The 19,442-nt window shown below is 42.4% G+C and overlaps 1 protein-coding gene across 17 annotated transcripts in view; it reads right to left on the bottom strand.

The window, feature by feature from the left end:
• Nucleotides 1-228: 228 nt before the first annotated feature.
• ppfibp1b (PPFIA binding protein 1b) overlaps nt 229-19,442 on the bottom strand; it is a 59,888-nt gene continuing 40,674 nt past the window's right edge. For 5 of the 17 annotated variants that reach the window (XM_036956779.2, XM_036956797.2, XM_090209514.1 and 2 more), the window contains 16 exons: nt 19,239-19,384; nt 18,741-18,850; nt 18,189-18,245; nt 17,985-18,045; nt 14,430-14,607; nt 9,868-10,027; nt 9,282-9,419; nt 8,718-8,868; nt 8,163-8,274; nt 7,837-7,925; nt 7,256-7,378; nt 6,872-6,997; nt 6,472-6,660; nt 6,120-6,284; nt 5,690-5,755; nt 229-1,613 (listed from right to left, as the gene is read on the bottom strand). In XM_036956779.2, coding sequence (XP_036812674.2) covers nt 1,530-1,613; nt 5,690-5,755; nt 6,120-6,284; nt 6,472-6,660; nt 6,872-6,997; nt 7,256-7,378; nt 7,837-7,925; nt 8,163-8,274; nt 8,718-8,868; nt 9,282-9,419; nt 9,868-10,027; nt 14,430-14,607; nt 17,985-18,045; nt 18,189-18,245; nt 18,741-18,850; nt 19,239-19,384 — 1,955 coding nt within the window. In that variant the 3' untranslated portion in view covers nt 229-1,529. Of the gene's footprint in view, nt 1,614-5,689; nt 5,756-6,119; nt 6,285-6,471; nt 6,661-6,871; nt 6,998-7,255; nt 7,379-7,836; nt 7,926-8,162; nt 8,275-8,717; nt 8,869-9,281; nt 9,420-9,867; nt 10,028-14,429; nt 14,608-17,984; nt 18,046-18,188; nt 18,246-18,740; nt 18,854-19,238; nt 19,385-19,442 lie in introns of all 17 variants that reach the window. The other 12 variants (XM_036956806.2, XM_090209529.1, XM_090209555.1 and 9 more) reach the window with 3 other exon arrangements.

The following is a 19,442-nucleotide window of genomic DNA, read 5'->3' as shown; positions in this document are numbered from 1 at the left end:
AACCTTTAATTTAAAGTGCACACAATGGGTAGGATACAGTGTACACAGTTGTTCAATTTGGGCAACTACTAACAAAAATAAGGGTCTGTACGTGTTGACAAAAATATGGGTCTGTACGAACATGGATGCTTTTAAATGGTATTGAATCTGCACTGCGGAGCAAAATTGACCCATACACTTTATGTTCTACATTTCCAAGCCTCCTACCTGATCATTGAAAGACATCACTTGGTTTAAATTACTTTATTAACCCTAGAAATGGGTAAAACCTCAACCAGTACACAGTATACACTTTCTTCTCATGTGGTTAGGGCGTTCCATAATAGTATCTTTGCTTTTGAGACATTCTTGCATTGCTCTCTCAACATGCTACAACGTAGCCTGGGTGCCAGTCACTTTCTACTCCGTCAACTCCTTGTCACTCCAAACAATATGTTTGGCATGACAATTCCATTAGGAGTTGGCAAGAGAGCAGAAACAGACAGGCACCCAGGCTAGCTACAATACTTGGAAAATAACTATGCTATTTGGCAATTTTTAAGAATAGTTCTCAGTACAATGATAAAACAAAGTCTGTCTTCTGTTGGCAGGTGTACAACATTTTGGCTACAAGAAAGGCTTCAATAACATGCAATGATGACACTTAACAGGAATCAAATGCATTGAACTGTGTATTGTACTAAAATGCATACAGTACAGTATTGGTGCCAATGCATGCAAAGAAACACCATTACTGGGAGTGTCTAGGATATGGCGCGATATGTTGAAAGTATAGTAATGATGCAGCTAATAGTCTGGTTTTCTGCATAAACCATATCAATTGTTTTGGGGCATACCACTTAACTTGGGCAAATCTGCACAGCATTATACCGTTATTTTTCTGTCGACAGTAACTTCGTTCAAAAGCCAAATATATTCTTTAAAATGATATATTAGATTTTGCAATAGTCCTATAGTACATCTTACTGTAAAAAAAAAAGTGTATCAGATATTGATATTAATACTTAATTCCACAGAAAGATGGCCAGTATACAAACAAGGATTACAAATGTCTCCAGTATCCAGCTGGTAGGCAAACTATGGTGGCGTATTGCTTTGAAATACATCCTCTCCCAATAGGTCAGTTAAAATGGATTGGCACCTTACAAAAACAGAGGAGTTTGTCAGTTCACATGACATCAGACATGGTCTTGTATTTCTTTAAAATCTATATTTTTTTATACCTCATCTAAAATACTAAAAGGAGATCTGGTGCTTGCTCTGCGAGGGTTGTAGGGGTTACGGTGGAGTCTGGAGTGTGTGCTAGTGGAGGACCCGGGTTGAAATCTGTTGAGCGTTTGCTTTAGCCTGCCTGGAGTGCTAGATGGGCAGACTTTTCTATTCCCATTGTATTCCAACAGGCAAGCTCAACCAAGCACAGCTGAAGTATTTGAAATGATTTCAAATAGTATTTGAATCCTGGTCTGCTAGTGGAGACTGTTTCGTTCACAACAACACTAGGGAACAGGGTCACATGGAGACGGTCAGCGTCACATGTTGGAATCGTCATCTGTTATGCTGGGGTTGGGTGAGTTGGAGATCTCCTTGAAAAATTCATCGTCTTTCAGCATGCTCTGGAAACACAGGGACACAATGCATGAAATAAGAAATTAATACTGGAGAAGAAATGTAAGAACTTAGAGGTCGACCGATTAATCGGAAGGGCCGATTAAGTTTTCATAACAATCAGATTTTTTTAAAATACCTTTATTTAACTAGGCAAGTCAGTTAAGAACACATTCTTATTTTCAATGACTGCCTAGGAACGGTGGGTTAACTGCCTTGTTCAGGGGCAGAACGACAGATTTTCACCTTTTCAGCTCGGGGATCCAATCTTGCAACCTTACAGTTAACTAGTCCAACGCTCTAACCACCTGCCTCTCATTGCACTCCACGAGGAGCCTGCCTGTTACGCGAATGCAGTAGAAGCCAAGGTAAGTTGCTAGCTAGCATTAAACTTATCTTATAAAAAACAATCATAATCACTAGTTATAACTACACATGGTTGATGATATTACTAGTTTATCTAGCGTGTCCTGCGTTGCATATAAACGATGCAACGCTGGGGGATGATTTAACAAAAGTGCATTTGCGGAAAAAACACAATCGTTGGACGACTGTACCTAACCATAAACACCAATGCCTTTCTTAAAATCAATAGACAGAAGTATATATTTTTAAACCTGCATATTTAGCTAAAATAAATCCAGGTTAGCAGGCAATATTAACCAGGTGAAATTGTATCACTTCTCTTGCGTTCATTGCACGCATTGTCAGGGTATGGGCAGCCTGGCTCATTGCGAACTAATTTGCCAGAATTTTACGTAATTATGACATAACGTTCAAGGTTGTGCAATGTAACAAGAATATTTAGACTTAGGGATGCCACCCGTTAGATAAAACACCGAACGGTTCCGTATTTCACTGAAATAATAAACGTTTTGTTTTCGAAATTATAGTTTCTGGATTCGACCATATTAAAATGACCAAAGCCTCGTATTTCTGTGTGTTATGTTATAATTAAGTCTATGATTTGATAGAGCATTCTGACTGAGCAATGGTAGGCAGCAGCAGGCTCGTAAGCATTCATTCAAACAGCACTTTCGTGCGTTTTGCAAGCAGCTCTTCGCAAGCACAGCACTGTTTATGACTTCAAGCCTATCAGCCTAATGGCTGGTGTAACCGATGTGAAATGGCTAGCTAGTTAGAGGGGTGCGCACTAATCACTCGCTCTGAGACTTGGACTAGTTATTCCCCTGCAAGGGCCGCGGCTTTTGTGGAGCAATGGGTAACGCTGCTTTGAGTGTGGCTGTTGTCAATGTGTTCCTGGTTCGAGCCCAGGTATGGGCGAGGAGAGGGACGGAAGCTATACTGTTACACTGGCAATACTATAGTGCCTATAAGAAGGTATATGATATATATGTATACAGTGGGGCAAAAAAGTATTTAGTCAGCCACCAATTGTGCAAGTTCTCCCACTTAAAAAGATGAGAGAGGCCTGTAATTTTCATCATAGGTACACTTCAACTATGACAGACAAAATGAGGGAAGAAAAATCCAGAAAATCACATTGTAGGATTTTTAATACATTTATTTGCAAATTATGGTGGAAAATAAGTATTTGGTCAATAACAAAAGTTTATCTCAATACTTTGTTATATACCCTTTGTTGGCAATGACAGAGGTGAAACGTTTTCTGTAAGTCTTCACAAGGTTTTCACACACTGTTGCTGGTATTTTGGCCCATTCCTCCATGGAGATCTCCTCTAGAGCAATGATGTTTTGGGGCTGTTGCTGGGCAACATGGATTTTCAACTCCCTCCAAAGATTTTCTATGGGGATGAGATCTGGAGACTGGCTAGGCCACTCCAGGACCTTGAAATGATTCTTACGAAGCCACTCCTTTGTTGCCCGGGCGGTGTGTTTGGGATCAGTGTCATGCTGAAAGACCCAGCCACGTTTCATCTTCAATGCCCTTGCTGATGGAAGGAGGTTTTCACTCAAAATCTCATGATACATGGCCCTATTCATTCTTTCCTTTACACGGATCAGTCGTCCTGGTCCCTTTGCAGAAAAACAAACCCAAAAGCAGGATGTTTCCACCCCCATGCTTCACAGTAGGTATGGTGTTCTTTGGATGCAACTCAGCATCCTTTGTCCTCCAAACACGACAAGTTGAGGTTTTAACAAAAAGTTATATTTTGGTTTCATCTGACCATATGACATTCTCCCAATCTTCTTCTGGATCATCCAAATGCTCTCTAGCAAACTTCAGACGGGCCTGGACATGTACTGGCTTAAGCAGGGGGACACGTCTGGCACTGCAGGATTTGAGTCCCTGGCGGCGTAGTGTGTTACTGATGGTAGGCTTTGTTACTTTGGTCCCAGCTCTCTGCAGGTCATTAAGTAGGTCTCCCCGTATGGTTCTGGGATTTTTGCTCACCGTTCTTGTGATCATTTTGACCCCACGGGGTGAGATCTTGCGTGGAGCCCCAGATCGAGGGAAATTATCAGTGGTTTTGTATGTCTTCCATTTCCTAATAATTGCTCCCACAGTTGATTTCTTCAAACCGAGCTGCTTACCTATTGCAGATTCAGTCTTCCCAGCCTGGTGCAGGTCTACAATTTTGTTTCTGGTGTCCTTTGACAGCTCTTTGGTCTTGGCCATAGTGGAGTTTGGAGTGTGACTGTTTGAGGTTGTGGACAGGTGTCTTTTATACTGATAACAAGTTCAAACAGGTGCCATTAATACAGGTAACGAGTGGAGGACAGAGGAGCCTCTTAAAGAAGAAGTTACAGGTCTGTGAGAGCCAGAAATCTTGCTTGTTTGTAGGTGACCAAATACTTATTTTCCACCATAATTTGCAAATAAATTCATTAAAAATCCTACAATGTCATTTTCTGGATTTTTTATCCTCATTTTGTCTGTCATAGTTGAAGTGTACCTATGATGAAAATTACAGGCCACTCTCATCTTTTTAAGTGGGAGAACTTGCACAATTGGTGGCTGACTAAATACTTTTTTGCCCCACTGTATGATATACAAATGGAATAGAGAGAAATAGTCCTATAAATACTATATTAACTATAACCTAAAACCTCTTACCTTGGAATATTGAAGTCTCATGTTAAAAGTAACCACCAACTTTCATATGTTCTCATGTTCTGAGCAAGGAACTCAAACGTTAGCTTTTTTACATGGCACATATTGTACATTTACTTCTCCAACACTTTGTTTTTGAATTATTTAAACCAAATTGAACATGTTTCATTATTTATTTGAGGCTAAATGGATTTTTATTGATGTAAGTCTAAGTCTAAGTTAAAATAAGTGTTCATTCAGTATTATTGCAATTGTCATTATTACAAATAAATAAAAAAAGAGGCCGATTAATAGGTATCGGCTCTTTTTGGTCCTCCAATAATCGGTATCAGCGTTGAAAAATCATAATCGGTCGACCTCTAGAACCTATATTTATGTCACAAATCCCTTATATATTTATACCGTGCCTTCAGAAAGTATTCATACGCCTAGACTTATTCCACAATTTAAAATTGATTTAATAGATGCTTTTAGCTCACCTATTTACACACAATAATGACAATTAAAAATATATTTTTTAATGTTTGCAAATGTATTGAAAATGAAATATGCCTCATCACAATTCTAGTTCCTTGGACTTCATGGTATAGTTTCTGCTCTGACAACTTTGGGACCTTTTCTAGAAAGGTGTTTCTTTCTAAATCATGTCCAAACGACTGAATTGGCCACAGGTGGACTCCAACCAAGTTCTCGTGACATCTCAACGAGGATCAAAAGACAACGGATGCACAGGAGCTCAATTTGGAATGTCAAAGCATAGGGGTGTGAATACTTATGTAAATGAGAAATCTTGATTTCATTTTCAATACATTTGCTAAAATAAAAACATGTTTTCACTTTGGCATTATGGGGTAGTGTGTAGATGAAAAAAAAAAGTGTCACCAATTTTGAATTCAGGCTGTACATTTTTTTGTAATACATCATGTGGTATGAATACTTCTTGAAGGCACCGTAGCGCTTATACCCTAAATATTGTTATCCACAAACCATATCAACATAACACTTAAGCACAATTAAAACAGAAAAAAATAAAAGATTCCTTCTTACCGTCAAGTTTTGGATGCCCTCGGAGAAAGCTCCTATCTGCCTCACAGTTCCCTCTGAGTCCTCCATCTGCAATAACAGATATGGTTTGACACAACACCATTATTAAGAAGACCTGTCTGTGCAGCTGCTCTGAGCGAATATAGAAACTAGGCAGTGCTGCCATCTCCTGTTACGGCAGTGAACGACCAAAAAGGTCTGTATGTAATACAGGCAGACTGGAAACATCGAGGAGAGAACAATCTAAAAGGTGGAGGTTGAATCTTAGTATTGATGAGATGACTTACTAATTACTTGGAGAACTTAGTAAGTGTGTACTGAGCACCATGCAACCTTTACAGAGAAATGCTTTGCCAAAATGCTTGGTCTGACAACGACCATAGGAGTTGGCAAGACAGCACAAACAGACTTAAGACCCGACTAAAAAGTTTACCTGCTCTAGCCGGTCAATGTCGTCCTCGTAGAGCTGAAGCTCATAGCCTTTCTGGAAGCTACGTCCCTTTGGCATCTCCACGTCCATGGGGCAGACATACTCCTCACTATCATCCTGCCTCTTCTTCCTCAGGCTGCCGAAGCTCCCGAACGACATCTTCCTCGGCTGGTGGGAACAGATTTCTCAAATGATTATAAATTGAGACCACAGCTCATAACCAAAACCAGTGTCAAACACATGAAAACAATCTTACCACACCCAAACACACGTCTTCATCACTCCTTACCAAAAACCATGGTTGCATCCAAAATACGCCCTATTCCCTATATTGTGCATTACTTTTGACCCCTACCTTGACCTTGGCGGTGGCGGTGAGCAGGGTGTAGTCAGGATTCTCCAGACAATCCTGTTTGAGCCCCTGGGCCTCAGAGCCCACCAGCAGGTTGAAGTGGGTGGCCAGATGCCTCCGCAGCAGGGTCTTGTTGGGGGGAATGTTCAGCAGCAGGGCCATAGTCTCCACGTTGAACCGTGGCTCCAGCACCTGGGGGAAGAGGGAACATTATGAGATGTGAGCTAGGTTGAGACGCATCCCGTTCTAAGATAAAACCCCATTGTCATTTCTATGTCGTCGCCAACTGGTTTTAGGCATTTGGTCATTTTTCAAAAACAACAAAAAACATTGGTCTTATTTTACCAAGACCACTGTGGGCCACATTAAACCTGATCACAGACCTCTGATAATTCTCTCTTACCATGAGTCCCCCGTGAACGCCGCTGCCCCTCAGGTTGGGGGCATACTCCGCCAGGTCCACTGATCTCAGCCACTCCATCACTCTGTGATTGGTCCACTGGGAGATCTCTGCTGGCGTGATGTTGTTCTGACCAATCAGGAGACGGAGAGAGAAAATAATGTGTTTATCAACAGACCAAATGATTGCATGCCAATATTTGTTAAATACTTGTTTAGCTTGAAGAAGTACATAACAAAAAGTGACTAATGTTCATGTATTCCTGGAACCAGGGTTGTCTTCATTAGGGCACACACCGGAAAACTATTTAAAACATTTGCAACAGAAAGCAAAAAGGTGCCCGTTTTCTTCTATTTGGGGACTACTGAAAACAACCGGTGGACCTACCTCGTCAGAGGGCCGTCGGCGCAGGCAGTTGGGCTCGTAGTTGTTGAGGCGCAGCACCTGAATGGCTCTCTTGATGCTGAGGTGGTGGAGCACACTGCCCACCTTCAGAGATAGCAGGTCATCCTGACAGAGGACACAGGTGCAAGAATGTTAAAAAGAATGTCAGGTCAGATGGAAATAGTTAGCAGGAGGACTCCTACATTGAGTTAGTGAGGATTTTACCATTGTGCAAAGAAAAAACTATTTCCCAGCAGGTAAGGTCCAACAATCTGATGAGATTCTATTTGATTGTACTAATAGTAGTGTGGTATATGGCTAGTGTTTGTTTTTGCCGTCTTGTTTCGAGCCATTGTGTAGTCATTGCATCCACAGACGGTGAGACTAGGCCTCCAGTGTTACTAATCACACTCTGTAGTCCATGCTGTACAGTCTGTTCAGCTTAATGTGAACTGGCAGTGTGATCATTAGGCCTAGAGCCATACAGTATCTGAATCTGTGGCTCTGAATCTGATCAGGCCTATCCATGCATGGCCTGAGGACAGGAGTGTCAGTGTGTGCGTGTCTATCTCTTCGACACTCACTACTGTCATGTAGTGTAGCATGCGGCCGTCCACCCTCCCCTCATCAAACTGGGTCTTATACTGAGGCAGGCCAATGTCATCCAGCCACCCTATGGGAGGAGATGAGGGAGAGAGAGGGGGGATGTGTCAACCTGCCAGTCAATTTCCCATTAGAAATCAAATAATCAAAACGTACATCTCGAGAGCACTTTAATCAAATTCAGGACTTGTTAATTGGATTCCAATTAATTTGAAACTCCCACCATATAAATTGACAACATGAGATGTTAAGCATAGTAAAACCCCAGTATTAACCATGACTCCCATACTGGCATTCATTTACTCACTGGTCACCCAGTTGTAGTCCAGTTTGCCCTTGTTGTCATCCTCCTCAGAGCCCAGGGCCTGCAGGGCCAGTTGGAGCTTCTTCCTGTGCAGCGGGTGTTTAATGCCCAGCTCCTAAACAAACAAACAAACACACACACAACCACCCAGAGCCACACCCCCAGGACAGAACAGAGAATTAGTTCCATCCACTTTCTCCGGTCATAGAGTACAGTATTTTTGGCCAGAGAATAAAGAGAGGCAGTGCCTAGGTTAACCATAAAGTGCTGAATGAATAATATTTTCATTTATGTGTAAAGTCACCCAGAGAGACCCATCCCATTATTGAACCCATCCCTTACATGATTATTTGACACATATTTAAGGTCCTTAACTTACAGTAGAATGAATACATCAATAAATGTTTTACACCTCGGTAGCGTCAACCACAACCCTAATGGGGCGAATTGCCTCAGGGGATCCATACAAATGACATCTGGCTGTACTGTGGAGTCCAAGTGTTTTTATTCATACAGGTTAGTCTCATTGAGATACAATCTCTCCTGCTCAGTGCTCACCCTCTCTAGGTCCTGCTGTGAGCCCTGCAGCAGAGTCTGTCCAGAAGAGATCCACACGCGGGCCATGTTCAGGTAGAGCCCTAGTCCCTGCTCCTGCAGCCAGTCACACACCTGCTCCTTGGACCATCGGGCAAACGGGGTGTCCAGGTCACTACGAGCGAAAGAATGAGGACATGTTGGCTTAAAGTGGGTCACCCGTTCATAAAGGAAGACAGTATTGCCTTCTAACAATGACTTGACCGTGGTAGGACGCAAAACCGGACTAGTTTAGATTCAACTTCCTTTTCATCACATAGCCTGGTCCCAGATCTGGCTAGGCTCTCTATGCCTGTAGGAGTTGGCAAGAAATCACCAACAAATCTGGGACCAGGCTACATGATTGGATAAGAGTAGTGTAAGAGAAAGTCATTTCTAGCATTGTTTTTCCTCTGTGTATTTCACCACACAGAAAGCTAAAGGAAAGCCAAGTGACGCACATTATGTTTCTCAGTGCTCAACGGGAGTGCACTGAGCACAAAAACTTGTTTCTCATTAATTCAAGGTGAAATCACAGTGCACACTAACTTCTTGGGTAATCGCTGTAGGTCACGGGACCAGCCCAGTCTGGGACCTGCTGTGGCTCGGACTCCGCCTCTCTTGAACTCGACCGCCTCTGATAGGTTGTCATCCAGGTTGAACGTGGTGGACTGACTTCTCCTCAGCCTTAATTTGTTTTTACAAAAAATTCAAATACATAATTTAAATTCAAGTCTGGTCATGACTCCAAACGAATGTACCATGGATGCGGTGGGGTTAGCATAGCTGAAAGCATTAATTTTTTTTTTATTATAAAAGAATACACAAAACATGTTTCTCTTCCTTATATTGCCAGCTTAGTTTTTTGATTAGTCAAGACTTAATTCAGAGTTTTAAATCAGATCAATATTAACCAGGGTTGTATTCATTAGGGCACACCGTAGCTAAATGTTTTGCAACAGAAAAAAACAAAAAACATTTTGTATTGAACAAGTTCAAGTACTCCCTCCCCGTTTCAGTCAGTATCCTTCTGTTTTGGTGCCTAATGAAAATGACCCAGGCACCCAACCTCAATATTGATGTCTTAAAGGACAGTGTCATCAAGAGTTCTGTACCAAACAACTTTAACACTTACTTTCCAAAGAGCCCCTTGATTCCTTTGGACTTCTTCTTGCACTCAGGGGATGTAGTGGAGGTCACACTGGTCAGTGTGTTGGTGCTGTCGCTGTTGGCTGACCTCTGGGGTAGACCGGCCAGGTCCAGATGGTCAGTGCCCTCCTCTCGCTCTGTCTCAGCTGTAGAAACAGGACATCAGCAATGACAACAGGACATCAGCACCGCCATGTCACCATGGTGACAGTCATGGGGTGCATCCAAAATAGCATCCTTTTGGCTCTGGTCAAAAGTAGTGCAACATAAAATCAGGTGTAGGATCTTAAATTGATCTTCCTGTTGTTGTAGGAAATGTTCTGCACAGCAGGAAATGCAAACTTGTAGGTTTAAAAAGGATTCTAAATGTGTCATTTTCACTTTAAAATGTTAGACTTGATTTGCCCCAAATAAAAATGTATCGACCCCTACAAAAATATCCATTCATTATAATCCACATTTACTGTTGCTGCAGGATTACTTTTTGCTGTGAAAAACCGGTCAAAGATTCCTCACCTGTAGGGAATAGGATGTCATTTCAGATGCAGCCATGCACAGATATCTGCATCTCAGGGCCAGAGGCTGTGGCCCAGAAACACCCTATAGCCAGCCACACAACTCCCAGACAGAGAAATCATAGGGATGGTATAACACTAATACCCAGGCAATGCTACTCACTTTTTATTATCTATGCATAATCACTTCACCCCCACCTACATGTACAAATGACCTCAACTAACCTGTACCCCCACACACTGACTCAGTACCGGTGCCCCCTGTATCTAGCCTCATTATTGTTATTTTATTGTGATACTTTAGTTTATTTGGTAAATATTTTCTTAACTATTTCTTGAACTGCACTGGTGGTTAAAGGCTTGCAAGTAAACATTTCACAGTAAGGTCTACACTTGTTGTATTCAGCACGTGGCAAATAAAGTTTGATTTGAATCTGTTAATATCTGCATGCAATGGAGTGGAGACTCCTGAAGCACTAAAGAGTTATTTTATTTTAGTTGTAGTCAAAGACTAGTTGTCCACTGGTGTATAGGCAAAACATGCGTACAATTCAAATGTCAATATTATACTTGAAGAGATATTGGAGGCATCCTAAATCTTGAACAGAGTGTTTATTTATTGAACCTTTATTTAACTAGGCAAGTCAGTTAAGAACAAACTCTTATTTTACAATGACGGCCACTCCCAGGTCAAACCCGCCCCTAACCCGGACGACGCTGGGTCAATTGTGCATCACAACCGATCAGGGCCGGTTGTGTATCACAACCGATCACGGCCAGTTGTGATACAGCCCGGAATCGAACCAGGGTCTGTACTGACGCCTCTATCACGGAGGTGGAGTGCCTTAGACAGCTGCGCCACTCGAGAGCTAAAGAGTGTAATTCATGCACACACACATATTCCTAAATGAGACTCACTAGGCCTCTGGTTACAGCATGCATGACCGCTTCACTGAACTCAACTTGTACATGGGAGAGTGAGGTGGTCTAAGTTAGGAAACCACAACATAATCAGTATCTAACTGTGTTTAGTGGGTTTAAGAAAAAGGTTATTTGAATATTTGGAGTTGAATTTAGCTTTCAGGAATAGTGAACAGCATATCAACTGATAAGAGCCAAAACATCAGGAAGAACATAACATTCACATAAAGAAATGTACTTCATGAAGACTATCAGGGAACATCACTGCAGATGACATCTGGTTAGAAAACCGGGATATGGTTTGTTGCGAGGGGAGTTTGAACAGAAATAGAAATGAGCATATACAAGCAGTTTGCCGACACACAGAACAAAACATACAAAAAAGGCTCTGATCTTTGATGTAATCCAGCCATGTTGCAAAGCTGCTTGCCTCTGAACAATTGCTGGTAACATGGGTGTGGTTGCATGTGAGGATGTCTACTGTAGCTACTGTAGAATTATATACCAAAATAGCAGCAACGATAATGCCTTGCCATGGGCTAATGGTTGCCGGAGAGTAAGTAACCTCTTTTCAAATGTTTAGAGTGGAAATTCAAACCTATGTGAGAACTCCCAAGTTATATCTACATGAGCATGCATCATTAAGTCTTGAAATTACAAGGTCACCACCAAGACCTAGCATAAGACTTGGGTTAATCATGAATTATATATATCTACCCTTACATCTCTATCAACACCAGCATCCTTAAAGAATATGTAGAAGTCACCTTCAACTCATTTTCCATATAGAGCCGTCACCCAACAAAGAAAGAAATTGTACATTTTTTTTTTACTTAGTCTGGGGAGAATCATGATTTATGAAATTAAATTACAAAAGACAGTTCAGCTCACATAACGTTTGTGAGTTAGGTGAAAGTAGAAATTCAACAGTTGGTTGAGAGGGTTTGGGAAGGAAGGGGATGGAGGGAATGTTATGAGGTCAAGGGTCATATCCAGTAGTGGTAATTCCCCTAGCGAGGCCATACTGCCTTGCCCTGAGGACATGATGGCTCCATTATACTGTACCTAGCATAGGCGCACTCGCACTCCGGCTACGATCTTCACAATGTGTTACAGAAAGCAGACATGACATGAGAGGAACAAGACAGAGGTCAAAGGTTACCGAAGGTAAAAAACAACAGGGGAGAGTCACAGTATAACTGTAGGAGGAGGAGACAGATAAGATGCATATATAACAACTACAAAGCGCACACACTATAGGCTAAATTTTCATAATTAGACCGGGAGAAGTATGTATGTATGTATTTTAAATATGGGTGTGGTTTTGGAGAACATAAAAAATAAAATAAAAATAAACATTTAAAGCTGCATAGAAAAACCAAGCTCTTTGTTAAGAACCACTCAGACTTCAGAATAAACCAAAAGGCTGTGCAGCGCTGTAATGGTAACATTCCCCAGCACGTCACGACACTGTTTCCACCATTTCTCTCACTTGCCTGTCTACCCCTCTAAGTTCCTTACTGTCTGAATTAAGTGGCAGAAACACCCAAAATATATATACACAAAAGTATGTGGACATCCCTTCAAAATAGTGGATTTGGCTATTTGGCTACACCCATTGCTGACAGGTGTATCAAATCGAGCACAAAGCCATAAAATCTCCAGAGACAACCATTGGCAGTAGAATGGCCTTACTGAGGAGCTCAATGACTTTCAATGTGGCACCGTCATAAGATGTCACTTTTCCAACAAGTCAGTTCGTCAAATGTCTGCCCTGCTACAGCTGCCCCGGTCAACTGGAAGTGCTGTTATTGTGAAGTGAAAATGTCTAGGAGCAACAACGGCTCAGCCGCTAAGTGGTAGGCCACACAAGCTCACAGAACAGGACCCCTGAAGCGCGTAAAAACGTCTGTCCTTTGTTGCAACAATCACTACCGAGTTCAAAACTGCCTCTGGAAGCAATGTCAGCACAAGAACTGTTAGTCGGGAGCTTCATGAAATGGGTTTCCATGGCCGAGCAGCCGCACACAAGCCTAAGATCACCATGCGCAATGCCAAGCTTCGGCTGGAGTGGTGTAAATCTCGCCGCCATTGGACTCAAGAGAGGTGGGTAGATTTTCTCTGGAGTGATGACGCTTCATCATGTCAGTCCGACGGACGAATCTGGACTTTGAGGATGCCAGGAGAACGCTACCTGCCCTAATGGATAGTGGCAACTGTAAAGTTTGGTGGAGGAGGAATAATGGTCTGGGGCTGTTTTTAATGGTTTTGGCTCCTTCATTCCAGTGAAGGGTAATCTTAATGCTATAGCATACAATGACATTCTAGACAATTCTGTGCTTCCAACTTTGTGGTAACAGTTTGGGGAAGTTTTCCTGTTTCAGCATGACAATGCCCCAGTGCACAAAAAGGTCCATATAGAAATTGTTTGTCGAGAACTTGACTGGCCTGCACAGAGCCCTGACCTCCACTCCATCGAACACCGACTGAATTGGAACAAAGAATGAGCCAGGCCTACACGCCTAACATCAGTGCCCAACTTCACTAATGCTCTTGTGGCTGAATGGAAGCAAGTCCCCACAGCAATGTTCCAACATCTAGTGGAAAGCCCTATCAGAAGAGTGGAGGTTGTTATAGCAGCAAAGGGGGATCAACTCCATATTAATGCCCATGATTTTGGAATGAGATGTTCGAAGAGCAGATGTCCATATACTTTTGGTAATGAAGTGTATTTTCTTTAAGAATAAAAAAAAAAGACTACCATCTCACAAATCTAATCATACCTAACATGAATTGGTCAAAATGCACAAGATACCACATCATACAAGTGAAAAGAGCACAAAAGAAGCAGAGTTAGAAGGAAGAAAGCAGTGAGTAGCAGTGTTATACAGTATCTGGGCCTAATTCATAAAGCATCTCAGAGTAGGAGTGCTAAACTAGGATCAGTTTGGCCTTTTAGATCTTAATGAAAAAGATTATACGGGTGGGGAGGACCGGATCCTAGATCAACACTCGTGGTCTGATACGCTTTGTGAATATGGGATCTGTTACCACAAAGCTTCCACCTGAGACCCAGAGCTCATCCACCCACACCAGGCCATCCATCTCTTACCCAGGTTAGGGGTGCTGGCTGTCCTCTTGCCTCCCTTGATCTTGAAGAAGCCCCGGCCGAAGGAGGAGCGAGCCTTCTTGTTACCGAAGCGGTCATCCTCCGTGGTCACGGGGTGAGACGAAGAGGGAGACTTGGGCGGGCGCTCGCTGATCTTACTGATCTCCTCCACAGCCTTATTCTGAACAGTAGCAGAAAAGAGCTGACAGATCAAATTTACATTTCCGTCATTTAGCAGACGTTCTTATCCAGAGCAACTTACAATCAGTGCATTCAACTAAGGAAACAAACATGACAATCATTGCAAGTAAAATTATTCTTCAAAATAGCCGCTATCTGCCAAATCAGTGCACACAACGCCAGAACCATGTCACATCAAACACGCAGTAACATATAAAACAATCTATGGGAAATTGGATTTGAAAATACCATACAGTGCAGAGTTGGCTTAAAGTGTAAAGTCATACATTTCAATTGAATGTGATAAAAGGCAATCAAACGCATGCAACGAAACCAAGGTGACACACACACGGATAGGAATAAAACCTTTTTTTTTTTGCTGTTCGAGAGTACTCAGATTTTATTTCAAGTACTCAAATTAATAAATATTAATTAATTTATTTTATATGTAACACGCAATGGAATTTCTCTCTGCGCATGTATATATGTATTTTTATTTAACTAGGCAAGTCGGTTAAGAACAAGTTCTTATTTCCAATGACGGCCTAGGAACAGTGGGTTAACTGCCTTATTCAGGGGCAGAACAACAGATTTGTACCTTGTCAGCTCGGGGATTTGATCCTGCAACCTTTCGGTAACTGGTCCAACGCTCTAACCACTAGGCTACCTGCCCCAACAGATCGGAACAATGACTAATTTATCATAACCATTACAGATAACACATCCTAATTGCCCCATATACTGTATATTCAGTCAATAAAAAAGAAAGTGCCATTTAATATTAATTTATTGAAACCGTAATATCAACTGGTTATTGTGGAACACAATCTTCCAAAAGGCAGTAGCCTCAGTAGTGGAGATGAGCAGAGATGGGTGGGATGGGCTGAGGGAAGCTGAGGGTTGGGATGTGGAATTGGAGACAAGTGGGACAGGAGTTGCTGGGCGGGGGATTGAATGATGGTCAAAGATAAAATTATAAAAATTAAAAAGTCAAAATAAAACATAGTAAAACAGTTTGAATGATAATGAAAGGCAGTGTTTTTACAGCTAATGCCGATTTGCCTGAGGCTGATGCCGTGCAGGTGTTTGTACACATGCATATACACACACACTCATTCAAATACACACATACACATGTAAATAGTGCCAGGCATGCACTCAAACATATACAGTTGGCCTTGCTGTTATGATTTTAGTTGTCCTTTATTTGCATTGTTTTCTGTCTTGTCTTTTTCTCTCTTTAGTTCATTTTCTTAGTTGTTGGTGCATTGGGGGTGGGGAATGGAATTATTTGTATTTTTTTTCCTGTGGGAGGGGTCTCGGATGGTTGAGGGGTAGCTCTTGGGGAACTGTGGGGGAGGGGAAATATTGGCGGATTCGGGTCCCCGGTTTTGGCCTTGTGGGAGATCTGTCGACGTGCCCTTGAGCAGGGCATTGACCCTGGATGCTTCTGTGTGTCACTCTGAATGGGAGTCTGTTGGATGACTGGTATGATGTAGTCGTTGAGCGGCCTCACTACAAGTACATTGTATGTTTTGGATATTCAATAAAATAAAATGAAATAAATGAGGTAGTGGCGATAGCTTGAAGAAGCCTATGGCTGTACTTATTTCCAGTCAAGACACCCATTTTATGTTTGGGGAGTAAGCATATTCTTAATGATTCTGATGAAAATACGCTCTGCTTGATCAACCTACCGGTAATGTTTTTGCATATTTTCCGTGTGGATCCTGTCCATGTTTAGGTGGGTTATAACCTAGGCCAGGGGTATTTAACATTATCCTACAAGGTCCAGAGCCTGCTGGTTTTCTGTTCTACCCGATAATTAATTGCAAGCACCTGGTGTCCCAGGTCTAAATCAGTCCCTGATTAGAGGGGAACAATAAAACAATGCAGTGAAACTGGCTTCAAGGTCCAGAATTGAGTTTGGGGCCTAGGCTAGTCAATTTTAAATAGTATTAGCAGTTCGCAAAGTAGCTTAAGCAGAAAATGGACAGGACAAAATTATTCCATAACTGCAGCTCATTTTGGAACAGATATTTCCTACTTCAATCAACCAGTCCATTTTGAATGTGTGATAAAACTGTTGTCATTTGGCAAGGAATGTAGCGTGTGTATCCCATCATTTAGATATATGTTTTTATAGGCATTTACACAGAGTGTCCAAAACATTAGCAACACACTGACCAGGTGAAAGCTATGATCCCTTATTGAGGTCACATGTTAAATCCACTCCAATCAGTGTATATGAAGGGGAGAAGACAGGTTAAAGAAGGATTTTTAAGCCTTGAGACATGGATTGTGTACGTGTGCCATTCAGAGGTTGAATGGGCAAGACAAGATTGAAGTGACTTTGAATGGGGTATGGCAGTTGGTGCCAGGTGCACCGGTTTGATTGTGTCAAGAACTGCAACGCTGCTGGGTTTTTCATGCTCAACATTTTCCCATGTGTATCAAGAAGGACATCCAGCCAACTTGACCCAACTGTGGGAAGCATTGGCTAGGGTCAAATAACATTTCACTTGCCACAAAGCACATTCCACCAAATAGTTTTACAGTATTTGAAAAAAATGTGAGCTCTCGTTAAAGATCATACTTTGTCGTCCATTCCAGTACCCAAGTCCATCCCTACACACACTCATAAACATTAGCCTTACTGAGGATGCTAACCTTCAGGAGGCTTTCTAACAAGACGGAAGAGACAAAAAGGAAGAGAATATAAAGAATGATAAAGAGAAGATGAGCAAAAAAGTGTCTGACTGAAATTTGGATAGAAGACCACAGAGAAAAGACTCTGTTGGCTTTTCGTCCATCACCAATGTAATCTGCCACAGATGATGAGATGGAGTGTTAGTGGTGAAATTGACTGAGGACTTTAGAATTCATCAGAAATCTCTGGGCCTCCCGGGTGGCGCAGTGCCACCAGAGACTCTGGGTTCACGCCCAGGCTCTGTCGTAACCGGCCGCGACCAGGAGGTCAGTGGGGCGACGCACAATTGGCATAGCGCCATCCGGGTTAGGGAGGGATTGGCCGGTAGGGATATCCTTGTCTCATCGCCCACCAGCGACTCCTGTGGCGGGCCGGGCGCAGCAGTGCATGCTAACCAAGGTTGCCAGGTGCACGGTGTTTCCTCCGACACATTGGTGCGGCTGGCTTCCGGGTTGGATGCGCGCTGTGTTAAGAAGCAGTGCGGCTTGGTTGGGTTGTGTATCGGAGGACGCACGACTTTCAACCTTCGTCTCTCCCGAGCCCGTACGGGAGTTGTAGCGATGAGACAAGATAGTAGCTACTAACAATTGGATACCACGAAATTGTGGAGAAAAAAGGGGGGTAAAATTTAAATATATATAAAAAAAAATATATAGAAATCTCTTTACCTTTTCGCTGTTGCTGACATACAAGTTGTCCTGACTCCCTGAATTGGGGCTATCCAGGGTCCTGAAATGACAAAGCTCATCACAGTGAACATTAACAACATCTGGCCAACATATGTACTGAACTGCTGACCTTTGGGAGGAAGGAATTCTGACAGAAGCTTGAAGCGTACATGACATGCAGCTTCACACCATAGACATACTCACTGTAGAGTATCACATGAAAGGGGGGCCTCCTGTGACTCTTCCTGGCCCCCTGCCTCGCTGCAGGGGATAAACAGACAAGTGTTGGGATGCTAACCCGATGCTAACATGGACAAGCTGCGAGCAGTCTGCTGCACGCTATACTGTTTACTGGCTGTGGTCAAACCTGGGTGTGGAGGCTATAAATATTTGTCCAAGGAAGCCTTATTACTCATTCAAGCGGATGTATACACCCTTATTAGACACATTGGACCTTGTGGTATCGACATGTCATCAATTATGCCACATTTATTATGCTAAGGGCGAGATGAAGCATGAAAGCTCGCCTAGATATTGACCTTTTCCAAGGCCAGTCTCATTTCAGGAAGTAGCAAAAACAAAAGTTGACTAAAGTAAGAATTGGGGAAATTCAGGTAGGTCCGTTCCTGTTTGATTCCTAGCGAAAACACCCCAGCACTGGACAGACATTTGGAAATTTGGAAATTGTCCCACAGGTTTAAATAAAGCCTGTTGTTTCGAGGATTATAGAACATTATTATCTCTAGTTCAGCTCACCTCTCTGGTTCAGGTTGGTCCAGCTCTGGCCCCCTTTTTGGATCGCATGCTGACTGGACTGAAGGGCTGGGTGTGGGTGAAGACACTTCAGTAGCTCCATAGTGCATCTCCTGCTTCACAATGAAGCAGAGGACCAAACGGAAAAGAACATTTAGTAAAGTACAACCGCCAGAAATGCCAGAGTTTACCTTTCTTGTGTCAGTGTTGTCACAATTTAGTAGATTAAGGGTAACGAGCAGTAAAGAGTGCTTGCCATAATTCAAAACAGACAACCATCAAAAGTGTCACTGCAAAGTGATATTGAATGTTATCAACCTAATTTGACAAAGTGACAGTGACTCAACACCTCGTTCAAAAATGTGTAACTAGCTGTTTTATTGGTTGGAGGACATCTGAAGGCGTTTTCTGAGGACATTCTGTGATCAGAGGGCCTTGACCCGTTCTAGTCAATATATTTCTATGGATGAAGCTTACTAGTTATGACATGTCATCTTGTACCTCGTCTGGGCTTTTCCCTGCTACTTCCTCGTCTCCGGCTAGAGCGTGCCTCTCTGACTCCATGGCAACCAGGGTGGTTGTCGTTGACATCATGGAGAGGGAGCTGTCGTTGTTACTCTCGTCACTCTCGCCGTCTTGGGTTTTCTCTGGAATGGAATATGAAAGTTATTTTTATCAGGCAGATATTTATGTAGCCCAGAGAGA

Source organism: Oncorhynchus mykiss, chromosome 2 (assembly GCF_057628025.1).
Source record: "Oncorhynchus mykiss isolate SJ-2025 chromosome 2, ASM5762802v1, whole genome shotgun sequence".
In the NCBI taxonomy this organism is placed as follows: Eukaryota; Metazoa; Chordata; class Actinopteri; order Salmoniformes; family Salmonidae; genus Oncorhynchus; species Oncorhynchus mykiss.
This window is presented reverse-complemented; position numbering and strand designations above follow the sequence as displayed.